At 37.4% G+C, this 16,984-nt stretch overlaps 1 protein-coding gene across 2 annotated transcripts in view; it reads left to right on the plus strand.

The window, feature by feature from the left end:
* The window catches only part of LOC148423123 (diacylglycerol kinase eta-like), a 64,990-nt gene extending 50,242 nt beyond the window's left edge, over positions 1-14,748 (plus strand). For both annotated transcript variants that reach the window (XM_088415636.1, XM_088415637.1), the window contains 8 exons: positions 757-891; positions 983-1,143; positions 1,218-1,323; positions 1,534-1,626; positions 3,358-3,477; positions 3,647-3,752; positions 7,568-7,698; positions 13,346-14,748. In XM_088415636.1, coding sequence (XP_088271762.1) covers positions 757-891; positions 983-1,143; positions 1,218-1,323; positions 1,534-1,626; positions 3,358-3,477; positions 3,647-3,752; positions 7,568-7,698; positions 13,346-13,432 — 939 coding nt within the window. In that variant the 3' untranslated portion in view covers positions 13,433-14,748. The remainder of the gene's footprint in view (positions 1-756; positions 892-982; positions 1,144-1,217; positions 1,324-1,533; positions 1,627-3,357; positions 3,478-3,646; positions 3,753-7,567; positions 7,699-13,345) is intronic.
* The last annotated feature ends 2,236 nt before the right edge of the window (positions 14,749-16,984 follow it).

A 16,984-nucleotide genomic window follows, 5' to 3' on the forward strand; every position in this document is an offset into this window, starting at 1 on the left:
CAATTCAATAGTTTCATAAATAAAAAATATATAAAGATCTTATTTTACCATTGAGTGTGGTGACAAGTTTGTTATGGCCATATTCCCTAGTGAGGGTAGCCTAGACTAGCCTAGCCTTCTTTGTATTTTTCCGGCTTCGTTTCCATCCTAATCATCTTCTTACTTCTCCCTTTAACATCACTAGCAATCTTGGGACCCATGGCTAACCAATTCAAGTTTGAATTAAGCACTAAAATGCACAATAAATATGATATTGTAAGCACTCGCACTAGGATCAAGTCTTCCATAGCACGTCGGCACAAAAAGTTACAACGTCCTAGTAGGGCCGACCAGCATCTTAGTGACGCGTTGCAGCCAGGCAGTTTGATGCGACCAGTAAATAAGCAATTACCTAAAAACGTCTGTAGATGAAGGCAAAACAACAAAAACACAGACAACCCCTAAGGTCATGACAGTTGTTGACAGTTGTCGTAAAGCGGGAAAAATGCTGTAAAGAGAAGACAAAAAAATGTGACTTCTTTGCTGCACTAGTTTGTTTACCTTGATGTGCACTAATACATCATTTAACATGGTGTGCTTTAAAACCTTATTGTGCCGTATACATAGACACTTCCAAAAATAGACTTGTTTATTTTGATAGCTAAGATTCTGGTATGACTTAAAGTTAAAAAAATATACTAAGGAAAATTTGAAACACTGGGCTATGTATGTTGCTCAAAAGAGAATGTCTGTCCTAAAGTACGCTTTGTAAATCAGTGCCGAACAGTGAAAATCACCATCCTGGGCGACGAAGGCGTTCCCATCCAGGTTGACGGCGAGGCATGGATTCAGCCGCCAGGGGTCATTAAAATCCAGCACAAGAACAGAGCGCAGATGCTTACCAGAGACCGGGTAGGAATTTTCAGAGGAGATGGATGGCTGTCAAAACGTAGTTTTTTTTTTTTTTTTCTTCTTCTAACGGCATCCCCTCTCCCCCATTCAGGCCTTCGAGAACACGCTCAAGTCATGGGAGGACAAGCTGAAGTTTGACAAGCCTCCTCTTCGGCCTCACCTCTACCCGCAGCAGTCAGTAGATCTGGCCACAGAGGAGGAGGCCACCGCTGTGCAGCTGTGCGCACGTGCCGCAGAAGAGCTCATCACACGGTAGCAATGCATATCCGATACAAATGATCTCAAAATGTTTCCTTTAACTTCCTATAATGTTCCTTGTTTGACAGAATATGCGAGGCCGCAAAGACCAACGGGCTCTTGGAGCAAGAGCTGGCACATGCCGTGAATGCAGCATCGCATGCCATCAACAAAACACATCCCAAGTTTCCTGAGGTACAAACTGTCCTTGATGAAAACGTAAAAATAATATTACAAAAATCAAAAACATTTAAAATAAACTTTCGAATGTTTAAGTAAATATTAAAAGGTTGTTGTTTTTTTTAAAATTGATTTTATAGCATACATAATATTTAATCTTACAGTTTTGTCTCATGCTAATCCACTTGACGAATGATAAAAGTGTGTATGTTATGTTCATTACAGAGTCTGTCCAGGAACACAGCAATAGAGGTGGCCAGCACTGTCAAGGCTTTGTACAATGAGACTGAATCGCTTCTTGTGGGTCGAGTTTCTCTGGTATGTTGTTAAGCCTTACAACATGCCATCTAACACAGTCTGGGGGGGAGGTGCTTTCAATTTTTGGTTTTAAAGGGAGTATTTGTAATTTTGCGCATACGCCCCGTGAGTGGGAGCTTTAGGGGCATTACAGTAGATGTGGCAATTCACACTCCTCCTCTGGCTGTCCATAGCTATAACAGAAAGGCGACCTCTGGAGGAGTTCCACCCCCCCATGTCATATAATTGAATAACTAGACCTTCGATTATATTTAAAACATGCTGTTGGTTGTTAAGAACACATTTATTTGCAAGTTTTTGAAATTGATAATAATTTAATTAATTCTTTTTAAATGAAAAACGGTATAAATCTCACACACTGTGCGTTTAAATGATGTTTTATTTACTCATGTATTTATTTATGTACTTAATGAAAAAACAACAGCCGCAAATGGCCAAATACACTACACATAGATAACTGCAAACCATTTTATGTAATTTTTATGTGTACCGTTTTTCTCTGTGTACAAGTCGACCTTGCATCTAAGTCGAACCCCCCTCCTTTTTTACATCAATTTCAGTCAATTTTACAAAAATACAAGTATGTCTACCCCTGACTTTAGTGGTTACACATTACATGGTTGTCCATTTAAAACAAATGAAATACTGTATGTTATTAAAATAACAAAATTACGGTACTTTTAGACGCATTTCTTCATTATAATCTGTATTGGAGAGCATACTGTTGCTGTTATGGTTATGGGGGAGGAAGTCACAACAAGACAAGCGTGAGACAATGTGTGCCCACGCAAAGATGCAACTAACATTGGCCGAACAGGCATGTGTCTCAAACTTTATTTTCATTTCGCAACACACAACACGCATTGAATCGAGTGTGGGGAGCATATGGGCGAACTCTATGTAACCCCCCATCCCTGCTCGCCCATTCCCCACAATGCAATGCTCGTTTTCTTAAAGGGCCAGGCCCAGCCTTTGTTGTTTCACTCATTTCCTCATGCATCCGCTCACACCCTCCTTCACTTGTGCATCTCCGCCCAGCTGTCCCTCACAACCACAAGTGCATTGCTTGATAAGAGTTGTAGAGATGTTGCAAAATCGCCCTTATATAATGCCATGACGCCATTGATGTAGAATGATGAGCAATGATTTAGTTTTACGCAAAAGTAGCAAAAACAAAGCAAAAGAATGAAGTCTGAAACGGTCTAAGCCTGTGAATACTCAGCGTAGTCACAGGCTTAGACTGCTTCAGACTCCACGTCAAGACTGAGTGCTGAAGTGTTATTGCAGAACATCGGGTAGGTGCTCCTTTAAAGTGTCGTTCTTTTGAAGAAGAAAAAAATGTGAAACTGCAAAAAAGTGAAGCCCGAAGTGGCAAATAAAGACTGAACATTTAGAAAATCTTGAGCCACCACCTGGCTTTAATTTTAATGCCTTCGTCAACATACTGAACCAGTCAATAGGGAGTTACTGCAGGATTAAATACTAAACATAAATACACCAAAAATAGTAACGGTATTTCAACAAGCAATAATCTATTAAATGTTGATGAAGCTCTGGGTAAAAATGCCGAAAGAGGAATCAGTTGAAGTCACATGCAGTATATTGTTTGTCCAGCCTCCAGAAGCTACAGAAATTAGGTTTCCAATTTTGCATACAGATTTGCCTTGGGGGCCATCTTTGCTTTACTGTAATAAGTAGACAAAGTAATAACAATCCATCTACTTCCCATAGCAATTGGACCCACCAGAGGAAGAACAGCTTTCCGGTGCCTTGCAAAGCGTGGAATTGGAACTGGGCAAAGTTGGGGAGATATCGTGGCTCTACCACATTCTGCAGCCCAATGATGAAGAGGTGGGCATCACGTATAAACCTCAAATGAATGTGCGGTAAAGTGTTACAAGAGTTTCTCAAGACAAGTGTTCACAGAATTTGCTGCCAAGGATTTAGTAGATGGCTCCATGTTGTGGGAGAGCGGAGTAGCTCAATGAAAGGCTATAGGTTGACTGTGCTTGTGTACCAGGACCACTCTCTGGGTTACGGCAAGAGGAACAGTCGCGGCGGTGTCTTTCGCATAGTACCCAAGTTCAAGAAGGAAAAGGTGACCAAAAAGACCAGCCCACAGTCAGGTAAGGCGCCACTTTTTGCCAGCCATCCACTAGTCAAGAGTGGAATACAATCAAAATTCGAATGATTCCTGTGTGAACTTTTTTTTTTTTTATGTTATCCAAGGTGCAATAATATATTACTAATTAGTAGCAGTATTCGAACATATGGCCTAGTTATAAATGTGTGTCCCCCATTGTAGGACAGTGATCCCCAGTCCAATTGCTATGAATTGGTTCAAAAATGATCTTTTAAAAACTTTGTTCATGTCTTCATTTAGTTCCTATTAGTAGATCAACTATATCCAACTGATCAAGCCATATCATGATTATTTTAGTAACTTTATACACTGGTACCCTGACTTTTGAGCGCCCCACATTACACACGGTGTTGCTTGGTCAATTTTGTTTGTTGTATTGCAAAACAAAATTGAGTTTGTTGTATTGCAAAACAAAATTGAGTGAATGCCAAGCTTCAGATAACGCACGAGTGGACTGGAATAAAAGGAGAGCCGCAATCGCTGAAGCACTTTCAGTTGTTGAATGAACAGGACAAACAAGTACAAAATAAATTCGGCCCACCCGTCTTACCCCTGGATTCCACATACTGTGTTCCATCTCCACTCGTGATTGACTTCTTCTTTGCTGATTGATTGGATGAAGCCAAAAGCGACTGCTTCTCCTCCCCTGTGCCATTGCCAACAGGACAAAAAGAGCAAATGCTTTCCTCCTGTTAATTGGCGCTGTAACACGTGTATAAATATATATTACTGTTTGAGTCACAATTCTATCAATTCACTTAAAAGTTTAAATGAATATTGTATGTACTCACCCTTTAGTAGTCCCCGCGAAAGCGCAGTATGACCTTTCAGCGACTGTGACGCGGAGCAGCTCAGCGGAGCGGCAACACAACGCAATATCTAGAATTCAGGGGTGACTTTAGCTCCTGATGTGACTTTTAAGAAAAGCTATCTCAAAGACACCTCATGGATACTACAATGTGACTTGATTCATTCCACTTTTTTAATATTTATTATATAATAAAGTACCGTGTGTTTTTAGTGGTAGTTTTGTTTACTTTAAGATTTTCTAAAATATATTGGAAGCATACTTTCAATGTCTTGAAAAGGAAAACTGAAAAGGAGGCCAACCAACTAATGAAATGAAGAGGTTTCCGTATTTTTGCCCACATGAATGATATACCTGTTTGCACCTTTTCCGGGGCTGTAAATGTACAAGTACTGGCCAGTGTGTTCCCCTGGTGTTAAGGTCAAGAATCAAGTGAATAAAAGGCACTCCCTATGTGTGTATTACCCCGAATCCCTAGAGGTCTAGTGATATCTGAGAAGTCCAAACTACTGAATTGAACTAATAATCGCACCATTGAATTTGGTTACTACAAGGCCCTTACCACTGACAAATCCAGTTCTTGGTCAACCACACTTCTAAGCACGTGAAGCCTTGACCAGTTACTGTTGGTGATATACAATGAAGTCAATCATTGCTCATAGTTGAGAAGAGTAGTGATAAATAGGCCTAAAGTCGCACACTAACATTAGCTTACCCTGTTGCTATTCTATCAAAGTCCACTTTTGGGGAGTATTTCCTGCCACCACAAACAAGTACTGTGCAAAATCTGCATACAAAGTCCAAACAGCAATGATGGAGGTAAGCTTTAAACCACAAACCATAGAACACGACAAACATGGTAACTTCTAATGTGACAAGCCGCACCTAACTCTTTTTAACTCATTTATAATGTTATGCAGAGCACTCTGAAAAACCATGATGCACGTCTGTAGTCTCTTTGGTTCTATGACAGGTGGTCTAATTGCAAAGATTTTGTTTAGGGGATCATTTTGTCCTTCTGTGGGTGTTATTTTCATCAGGAGGTGATAAGTTTCAAAACAAGACGCTGGTAAAGATTTTAGACAAACTAGATTTGCTACTTCTCGTGATGAATGATCTCAGCTGTATTTCCACCTCTACTATTCCTGCTCTCTGTTGAGCCAGACGGTTGCTTGCATGTTTGCCCCCCGGATCCACTTGGAAGCCCCTTTTTCTTGCCGGCAGCCGCCACTCTTGCTCCCCCTCTCTTACCTTTAATGCTTGTTCCCTTCCTTGTATTCCTTTATTTTTTCTTCAATGATATACCACAGTGTTTGTGTGTATGTGTGTGTGCATGTGCCCAAGAAAAGAGAGGGTTCACTGTATAACATGAACCAAGGCTCCTTTGTTTAAAACATTATCTATATATGATGATTTAGAAGTTATAGGTCACAATGAATTAGTTAGTCAAAAAAGTCCCATACTAAGAACGTTTTTTCTGTCATATTTACTGTTTTTCATCTTGTTATTTAACATTTTTAATTGTTAAAGAGCTCCACATAATGTAAAAATCATAAATAATAGCGTGCAAGGTAACTTAAGGGGACAAGGTGATCCATTTTACACCAATATGTTTAATTTGTATTTTTTAATCAAGAATATGATATTAGCTTGCATTTTCAATTGTATAAATTTGTTTTGGAAAAATTAACAGGTGATGTGGCCACAGCCGCTCCCACTTCCCATGATGTGTTGGAAGGAACCGGACAAGATGTGCCTAATCAAAATCATTGTACATACATTTTTAATGTCAGCAAACAGGGATCAACCTGCCTCAAAATTGTATGTGGGTATCTCTTCTTCTGTCCAAGTCAAGCCAATTCAATCAAAATATCGCAATTAGCCACTCCATGGTGGTGCACTAACGAGAGGAACGAGGACATGAGCAATTCCGCCATGTCGTGCTTAAACACCACCTTTTCTTTGTCAAGTTACCAGGATACGCAAACACTGCGGTGCAAGTGGCTTTTGTCAGCCTAATTCACAAATCATAGAGTAGATTTTGATTCATAAGCATCAGCTTTGCTTACTTTTTCTCCCAACAGCAATAATGGCAAAATAATGCGTCTACACTTACTGGTAAAGTCGGCCCTATTATTTTCCCAAATCCTTCCTATTGTTTATTATGATTATTACAATTAATTATTACTATAATTCTTAAAACGCTCTTTGCTTTTGTGCTGTGTAGTGTAATTGCACGTTTACTGCACCAAGTGGTGCTGTGCCGCTCTCGTTAAAGTCTATTCAAGGGTTAGGAACCTTTTAAATTGCTCCGAACATTTTTTTTTTCTTAGTCACATAAATGACTAAGATGATTTAGGAACAAATAAGCAGTTTTATACCTTTTTCTTTAGGTTAAAGTATTTTAGATACCGGTGATCAATTTGCATTATTTATTCATTTCAGCATTATATGGTTCAGTTGGTCAGATGTTTCTCGTTTGAATATAGATTGACATTTTTTTTTTTATTTCAGGCATTTTGAGTAAGCTGTAACCTGTATAAATTCCTGTTTAAAAAATACATTTGATGAAAGTTTATTTTTTGTTTTTTGTTTTTTTTATTGTTAAAAAGGATACAATTTTGGATGCACAATTTTCATAATGATCACATTTACAGTCACTGCAGTGAGGGGGCTTTGCAAATAATAATTGAGAAGCATTGCTCTACGTGGACAATATAATCTTAGCTAATGTTGCTTACGCCCCGATTTGGATGGTGTTGATAAGTGATTAGTTCTTCATCAATCAAGGACAAGGCATTGATTAGTAGGAGCCACTAGTTCAGGAAATTCCCATTTGGGTGAATGTGTCTGTGTGGTGTTTGGGGTGGCATTTTTTCATTTCGGCATTAGTTGTCCATATTTGGGAGGCACTCTGAGCCTCTTTTTGCTCTGCTTTGTACATTTGTGTGTGTGTGTGTGTATGCGTGCGTGTGTATGTGTGTGTATAGTGGAGAGATGGGGTACAGACGAGGTGGGCATCTGGCTGGAGCAACTGAGTCTGGGAGAGTACCGGGACACCTTCATCCGACACGACATCCGAGGCTCGGAGCTGCTACACTTGGAGAGGAGGGACCTGAAGGTACGCACACACACATATACAGCACGTTCTGTCCTCTGACCAACACTCTTCTGTCCTCCTGGTGTGTTTCTTTAATGGCTCCCTGTCACGCTCGCCATTGCATTGCTCTGCCTGGCTTTTCTCTGACTGTCGCTTGGTGGAAAAGACAATTCATAAGTAACACGAGAGTTTATAGCAAAAACCCTGGAATAGCAATTATTTAATATTTTATCAACCAGTCCTTTGTTATTCACTTGGAACTTAAATATTTGCTGCTTATGTACTGTACAAGGGCCAGTATATAGCAACTAAGGTAGTCATTTTTGCCGACATCTCATAAACTTTTGTGGGAGAGTGTTTCAATCACCTACAGATTTATGCTATTGGTGGCAGGTCCCTTTTTTCATGAATAGCAAGGTTGTTTGCTTCTTTGGAAAGTGTTGGTTGAATCGCTTTGGTTAGTCCAATGTAACTGTGAAAAATCTGCAAAGGCAACGTTGATTAACGCTTTGAAAAAATATGTACTTTGGATGACAGCATCTCATGCACATTTTTGGGGAGGTGATTGCGGCCTAATAAGGCTGTATTTTGGGCACCTTTAATAAAAATGTAGTATTTTTAAATGTATTGGTGTGTATGTGCAAGTGTTTGGGTGAGTGTTTTTTTTTCTTTTTTTATTCTCTTTATTGAAATTTATATCAGGAGGTACAAATGTTAAAGGAGGTATTTTTTTCCATGTTTAACTGGTGTTCTATATGTTGACTTTGGCCTAATGAAACATCAGAAGAAAAGTCTTGCCAAAAAAGGTTCAGTTAAAATAATGAATTGTCCATTAAGCAGAAACATCTTCTTGACATGAAACCTGATTTTTTTTTATTAATTCATGTTATTTGGGTTTGGGGTAAACTGATCTTGTGTGGCTGCAGTGTACAAGCCCCGGACTGGCAAATCGCCAAAAACGTTTACACTCACATTCACACTCTGGACAATTTAGAGATTTTATTTTACAAACGTGCACTTTTTAGATGACAGGAAGCCAAAGTGCCTAAAGAAAACTCATGTACAGGAAAAATATGCAAAATCCACACAGGAAAGCCAGAGCCAAAATAAGAACAAAGAGCTCTGACTGTGAAACATACGTTGTAACCATAATAGCAGTGCTTTGGTTCTGATAGGTAAATGTGCTGTAAATTTCTCATTGAGGAATCAACTCTTTTCTCTTTCTAAGAACTCAAGTGATTAAGAAATACGTTGTTATGCTTGGTACATTTGCGCATAATGCTTAACCCAAAGAGTTACCAATTTTACGTCATAGTGCAACTGGAAAGTATTAACAATGTTTCACTTTTTTCCACATTTTGTCATTTTTCAGCCTCATTCTAAATTGTAATTATGAAACACATCATAACTGTGATTTTTTTTTTTTTTTACATATTTTGAAGTGACGAAAATGAGAAAACTATGAAATCACATTCCCACAAGTATTTATGGCCTTTGCCATGAAGCTCAAAATTGAGCTCAGGTGCATCATTTTCCACTGATCATCCTTGATGATTGTATTGCATATTTGGAGTCCATCTGTGCTAAATCCAGAAGATTCAACAGGATGTGGAAAAGCACACATCTATCTATATGAGGTCCCGTAGTTGACGGTGCATGTCATAGCACAAAAAAACAAGCATGAAGTCGAAGGATTTGTCTGTAGACTTGAGAGACAGGATTGTGAAGCGCAAATCTGGGGAAGAAAACAGAAAAAAATCTGCTGCTTTTGAGGTCCCAATGAACACAGTTGCCTACATTATTCTTTAATGGAAGACTTTTGGAACCACCAGGACTCAAAGAGCTGGCTGCCTGTCAAAACTGAGTTTTCGGGAGAGAAGGGCTTTAGTCAGGGAAGTGAACAGAGCTTGAGCGTTCCTCTGTGGAGAAAGTAGAGCCTTCCAGATGGACAACCATCTCTGCAACAATTCACCAATCAGGCCTAAATGGTAGAGTGGCCAGACCAAAGTCATTCCTTAGTACAGCTCCCAATCCCATCAAAGTAAAAACAGAGTACAATGGAATGTAAATTATCTTCAACCTACATTCAACCGATTAGACTACAAAGGCAAGATGCTTAATGTTTAAAATGATAAACGTTATTGCAAATTAGCAAGATATTTCAAAAAAGTTGGGGTGGGCAATAAAAGTCAAGGAAAGCTGATGAATGCTCAAAGCAGTGGTTCTCAACCTTTTTTCAGTGATGTACCACCTGTGAAATAAGTTTTCACCCAAGTACTCCTTAACCAGTGCAAAGCATTTTTGAGTTAAAAAAAAAAAAAAAGACTTAAAACTTGTCATCAGTTTTTGATTAATTAAAGTTTAGAACCCTTCAAACTTCATTGGTATTTGTCCACAAAAATAATCAAAATAAAGTGTCAGGCCTGTTTTAAAAAAGAAATAATTATAAATAAATGTTTTTTCCACAGAAAAATATTAAACATGAAGTGTCATCTTTTGGGATTACAGTACAGTTCTGTTCAGAAAAATAAATCATTATATTAATTATTGATAAATATTTGTCCACAAAAATTAATATACATAAAGTGTCAGACCAGCTCTCAAAAAGAAAATACCGTATTTTCCGGACTATCAGCCGCGACTTTTTCTTCATGATTTGAGCCCTGCGGCTTATAGTCCAGTGTGGCTTATCTGCTGGTTTTTCCCACCTGTCAAGGAAATGCTAAAACTGAACAGATGTGAATCAATGGCTGTGCTCAAAAAGATTTTTAAAATATATAATTAAAAATATACATATATTTTTTAAATGTCTAAATTGAATAAGATCTTGTATAATAGTTTGTGACGTGTAAATTTGATACACGGTATACAGGATATATGATCGCATTTATAAATTTATGATTGTATATATTTTTATTATTTATTTGCAGTGTGTGCAATGTTCACTAAAATTATCTATCAATTAACCAACGGGAGACAGAATGCTATCGAAGTATTGATTTTGAGTTTGAACTGCTATTTAACTCTCCAGTATTCTGTTGGTCATATACATCCATCCATTTTCTATAAACATAATGTTTGGGACTAAATATGCAGGCATGTTCAGTCTGTTAAAGAGAGGATGTTGCTGTTGGTAGACAACCAAAAAAATATATAAAGAAAATTTAAAAGTTTCACATACCACCATATACCTGCGGCTTATAGTCCAGTGCGGCCTGTCCGTGGCAAAAGATGTTTTTTTTTTTTTTTTTTCTCAATTTTTGCTGCTGCCGCTTATATCCCGGTGCAGCTTATAGTCCGGAAAATATGGCAATTATAAATAAATATTTGTCCACAGAAAAATAATGTACATAAAACATCATCTTTTGGAATTACAGTAGAGATCTGCTGGCAAAAATACATCATTAATTGTTCATACATATTTGTCCATAAAAAATGATGAACATAAAGTGTCAGACCCATCATCAATAAGAAATAATTATAAATAAATATTTGTCCACAAAAAATAATTAACATAAATTGTTAGACCTGTCCTCAATAAAAAAAAATGAAAAAAATATTTGTCAACAGAAAAATGGGATATTTGTAGAGATCTCACAAAAGTAAATCATTAACTTGACAGGTAACGAGAAGTGGCACATGACAGGTTGGTTTGAACCATTCTAGTATGGGGGAGAATCTGGATTTTTAAAATAATGAAATTGAATAACCTTCTGAACATGGAATGTTTTACGAACTTAAATTTATGATACATTTAATTAACTCAAAAATTATTTTGGAAGGATTTTTGCTTGTTAGTTTGTTTTATTTAAAATCTCAAGTACTCCCTGGACTTCCTTCAAGTACCCTCAGGGTTACCCATACCACAATTTGAGAACCACTGGCTCATAGAACACCAGTTTGAAACATTCCACTGGCAATATGCTAGGGTATAAAAGAAGCATCCTCAAAAGGCTAGGGCGAGGATCACCACCTTTGGAAAAAATGTGTCCAACAGTTTAAAACCAACTTTTAATAATAAAGAATTTACAGACATATTGTAGGGACAAGAATTCTCGTCTTTTAAAATATTAATAAAAAATAAAATTTGTGTCACTTTTTTATGGAGGGTAGCTGAAACCGTTGACTAGTGTGTATCTCATATTAAGTCAGTTGAGCACTGTAGTGATAAATGTGACCAATGGATGGCAGTGTTGCCATACATACTAAACATACATTACATACATGTAATTCTAAGTAAGGAATGCAAATCAATCTTGCATACGATACTGTCCATGTTTACAAAAGACGTAGCACACAATATTCTGTCACCCTTGAAAGATGAATGAAAACACTTAATATACTGACATTATACAAGTTGCCTTTTCTGATGTTTGGCATTAAAAGATTTAATTTTTTTTATGCGTGCGTAACAATTACATTTAATACAATTTGATATGCAATTTCTTATGCCTTCCTAGTTTTACATTAAAGCTCCTTAAATTTGTTTTAATCATATTCATTGTTAATTTGTTTTATTTCATATGAAACCTCCATTTTCATACCTACTGCCAATCTTAGCAGTCTACACCCCGCCCCCCTCTAACTGTAGTATAGAGGTACAACATTTTTCGGGGGATCACAAACTTTATTTTTATTTTTCAACACATAACAGAGTGCTTTTCAGTCAAGTTGCAAGCCTCTCAACTCATGCTGCGGGACTGAGCGCGCTACCCACCGCACATTTTCACATGCCAGGTCACTCTGTGCTCTGCCAACACCCCTCCCCTGCCAATTTTTGAATGAAAGGTCATCTCTCTTTGATCGCCCCGCTCCACACACACACCCGCCCACATGTAATGTTCAGCACATTTGTCAGATATAATTGCAAAACCGTACTTGTCTGGTTTTTGCCTAATATCTTTAAATAGTGACAGATGTAGAAAAGCAGTAGTTTAATTTTAAGCAGAAGTGCCTTCAATTGAACAAGATTGTGTTATAGGGATATCAGATTGCTTCAGACTCTTAACATCTACCATACTGCACAGGGGCCGGAGATTCTTGCATTTCAGCCACCAAAATGTCAGGTGTGCTGCGGGTGTAAAAGGAAATGCTTTCTGAATGCCCAGCATGACACAACACTCTGCCTAATACCTAAACACTCTAGATGAGCACAAGAATCAAGATGCCCAAACACATGTTCAGTGTCTATGAAAGTAGAGTCCATGGTGCTTAAAAGTATTACTTCAAATATGTTGTTTGTTTGTTTTCATTCTTGTAATGGAAGTGCATCAATAAGTTAAACAAGCAACTTTTAAACGTATAATATAACCACAACACAGTAAGCATTATTCAAGCCACTTTTTGAGCTGACAATGTTTATAAGGCCCTAGATCAAACATTGACAGCTTGGTTTTATTAAACTTTTTAAAAGACGCTTGTCAACTCAGGCATTTCCAAAACAATTGTTTTTGTTTCATATTGAAATGCATTCCGACTTGACGGAAACTCAGCCACTGTATGTTTGCCTAAACATAAACAGACCAACAATTTTTTTTACCAGAATTGGCATTTCTATCGCCACTTCCTATCCAGGTTGTATGCCTTGAATGATTTTTTGGAAAATCTAATGTATCCCACCCCCAGTTAATTTACACTGTAATTATATATATTTTCTTTGCTCCCTCAGGATCTGGGGATATCGAAAGTGGGTCATATGAAGAGAATCCTTCAGGGAACTAAAGACCTGGCCAAGGCTTCCATGGTGGATCTTTAACCTGGAAGCAGACGCTTCCCAAGAGGAGAAACACGCAAGCAATGTTCCCCCTCACGTCACTGGAAAAGATGGCGATTGGATCCATGACTCGTGTTGCCAAAGTCGAGGAAGAAGAGGGAAGGGTGTGAAGAATCTTCACGAAAAGTGATTTCCTTGAAATTAACAAACACACACAGTGGGATGCAACCAGTGTGGATTTGTTGTTTGACTTGTGATATCTAATAAGTAGCAAAAGCAGGACTTGCTTGTTTGGGGATATCTTTCTGGTTAATATTGTTGTTTAAAAAAAGTTGGGTGAACCTCTGGAAGCAGTGGTGCTTCATTCAACAATGGCATGTTCCACATTCGCTTGTTTAAGGTTTAATTGCATGATTTAGTGTCTTCAACTTTTGTCGTAACACTTGAACAAGTTAACTACAAGTAAGTATTATCAGTGCCATATATGACTACTGAGAGTGCCCTTTCCTTTTTCGTGCGCATTAGGGAGTTTTAATTTATTTTGTTAGCATGACAATGGTGTGGCAAAGATATTCATCCAGTGCCATATCTTGTGAGTATTTTAGCTTAAAAAAAAAAGCATTGTAGGAGGATGTTGTGCGGAGGTTTTAACGCTATGTGTGTGTCCACATGGTTTGCGGGAGGATAAAATGGGAAACCAAAGTGAATGTTACGAGAAAAACGGTCAACTTTTTTCTTTATTGGCGCTCGCCAGGTTTCATTTTTCAATTTTTTTTAAGAATCGACAAGTCTTGCATGAGCAAAATATGTCATTTCAACACGTCTTGGAAATAATACGTAATTTGAACAAAATCTAAAGTATTCTCAACTGAACAAAAAAATAATTTGACTCTTTTCTTGAATATTGTTAATCCTGAGTGAAGTGCAGCGTGACTGCTGAGTCAGGTTAGACCCGATGTTGGTATTTGGCACCTAAGAGATGGAGGTCTGCTCCGCTGTAGGGGGTAGTCAAAATTCTATCATAGTCCATCAAAGTGGCTCCTCTCATCTTAATGTGATCTGCAAATTGCACCATGACAGTCTTGAGCGCACTTCGGCGCCGTGACACATATGCAGAAATAGAAATCACAATGCCTGCCCCAATCAAATTTACCAAAACCAAGTTAGACCTTGCGGTCTGTTCTGCACTTGGACATAGTCTAAGCATACAGAAGGTTTAAAAATTGTCACTGCCAAGCGCATCTCCAACAATGCTCACTCTGCTGCACCGCCACGGTCAGAGGCCTGGCTACCAAATTGCGCTTGCACAAATATCAAGACCGTCAGTATTTGCGCCCTGCTGCAGATGTTTTTTTTTTTTTTTTTTTCCTGAATTGTCTATATATATATATATATATATATATATATATATATATATATATATATATATATATATATATATATATATATATATTTTTTTTTTTTTTTTTTTTTTTTACTTCAAGAATTAAATATTTCTAAAATTACCCTTAAATGCAAAAACACCCTGTCATCATATGAAGAAAAGTGTTTTTGTGTATTTATGCAGTATTTTTTTTTTAACTTCTTGCCTTATGTAAGTGCAAATTCGTAAAAAGGTTAACGGCTCACCTCGACTTTTTGGCAAATGAGCACATTTAAGAAACACTAATGCAATTATTTGTTTTTGTTGTTTAAAATAGAATTTAAAAGTCATCCTGTGGAACACTGTGGGTATGAATTTTGTTTTTAGAATTATTAGTTTCTTTAAAATTGGTGGCATTACAGGGTCTCTAGCTAAATTTGTAAATACTGTATACGCACTGTCTACATTACAGTATACCGATGTATGCAAGCCATGTTTGTTACGTGTTGTTTTTCAGTAAGTGACTGACATTACATGCATGTGTCAACACATTGGATTGTGTGTTTCTGACACCGTGACACTTGTTGTCTCGTGCATGATGGTGACAATGCTGTCGTGATGAAATCAGGTGCAATATTTCGATACACTTTCAGTGGCACACAATCAGCTTCCCCCCTTACATATTTTTCTTCCAGTGGTGCTTCCATGATGAAATGTTAAAATAGGTTTGCTTAAGTGATTAAGTGCGGGCTGGCTCAACAATTTCGCTAGTATATCATTTGTGTGGTTAAGATATCGCTACAGTTGCCAAATGTTATTTCACAATGCTTTATTTGTTTTCTTGCTTCTGATTTGATCAGGATTATCCCAAAAATGGGAATGGGGCCAAAATTAAGTTCCAGACCCACCTGCATATACAGGTGAAAATCAGTGATTAAAAAAAAGGTCCTTATAATTTCTTCCTCAACACATGCCACATGTCTTTATGCATTTTTTTTGACAAAGTTCTGACATTTATTCCAGTTGTTAAACAACGTTTATGCTACACATCCAGTATCGGTGGATGCCTGGTGCAATAAATTGTGGTCGTCTGGGAGCATTTATTTGCAGTTTTGAATCATATCATATCCCACTTACATTTATTAGTACATTGATGAACATTGACTCACAGAGAGAAATTTCATTCAGCAGTTACTAGCCAAAGATGAAAACGTAACCACTAAATTATGCATGGTTCTTTTTGTTTTTGCCCCCCCGCCCCCCTTTTGCATTACTGTGGTTTGGTTGCCTTTTAATCCTGAACATTTTATGCATCAAAAGTGTCTGCTGGATTTCAGTCTCACATTTCAAGGCGAGCAAGCACTTGCCATGTGGAAGCTGCCATCTCTACAGTATATTGTCTGTAAATAATGCTGCAAACTGCCTGGTTTTGTCCAAACTAATCATGCAAAAGGACCTGTCAGTTGTTTTTTTTTAAGTAATGACAAAAGTTTTATTTGTTTACATTGTGTTTACAGTTTTAATTTGTAAGAACTATAAATCATCTAAGGAAGATATTTATTGCCTAAGGTATATGCGTGCATTGTGTTCTCACATTATTAATAGAATGTTGTCTGTCGCCTGTATTGCTATATTGAATGAGTTGGGTGAAAAAAATAGTTTATTAATAATAATAATAATGATAATAATTTTTATGACTACTAAGTGACTGTTTTCTGTGCCTTTTTATGGTTAGAAAATGCATGATTAGTTATATTTATTATATACAGATTTGAAGTCACTGAGATGTGTATTTTTGTACTCTGGGTATAAATACATGGTTCAGCTTTTTGGTGTACAATTTGCAACGGTGCCTTACAAGAGGCTACCAATACAGTACATATCTCTTCTTCAATTAAAAAGACAAAATCAAAACATTTGTTGTCATTTCTAAGTTCTTTGAATATGCTTTTATGTGCTACTCATGTATGAAGAGAAAGATGATTTTATCTGGGCATTTTTTTTGGAAACCAATTCAGCAGTGGTTTCGGTTTTAAATGTGGTATCATGAAAAGACAAGGACCCAAAGAAGGCCTGAAACCAACAACATAAGGAAGTCATCATCAAGTCAACAAATGGGAAGAATTTTGTAATTTAACGAGCATGTATATCGTTTGATCTCTCATATGGTTTGAACATCTTTATTATATTACTTAATTGGCTCTTAACTATTAGTTTTTACTGTTCTCATT

Source organism: Hippichthys cyanospilos, chromosome 5 (genome assembly GCF_059441005.1).
Source record: "Hippichthys cyanospilos isolate Australia breed blue-spotted pipefish chromosome 5, RoL_Hcya_1.0, whole genome shotgun sequence".
NCBI lineage: Eukaryota > Metazoa > Chordata > Actinopteri > Syngnathiformes > Syngnathidae > Hippichthys > Hippichthys cyanospilos.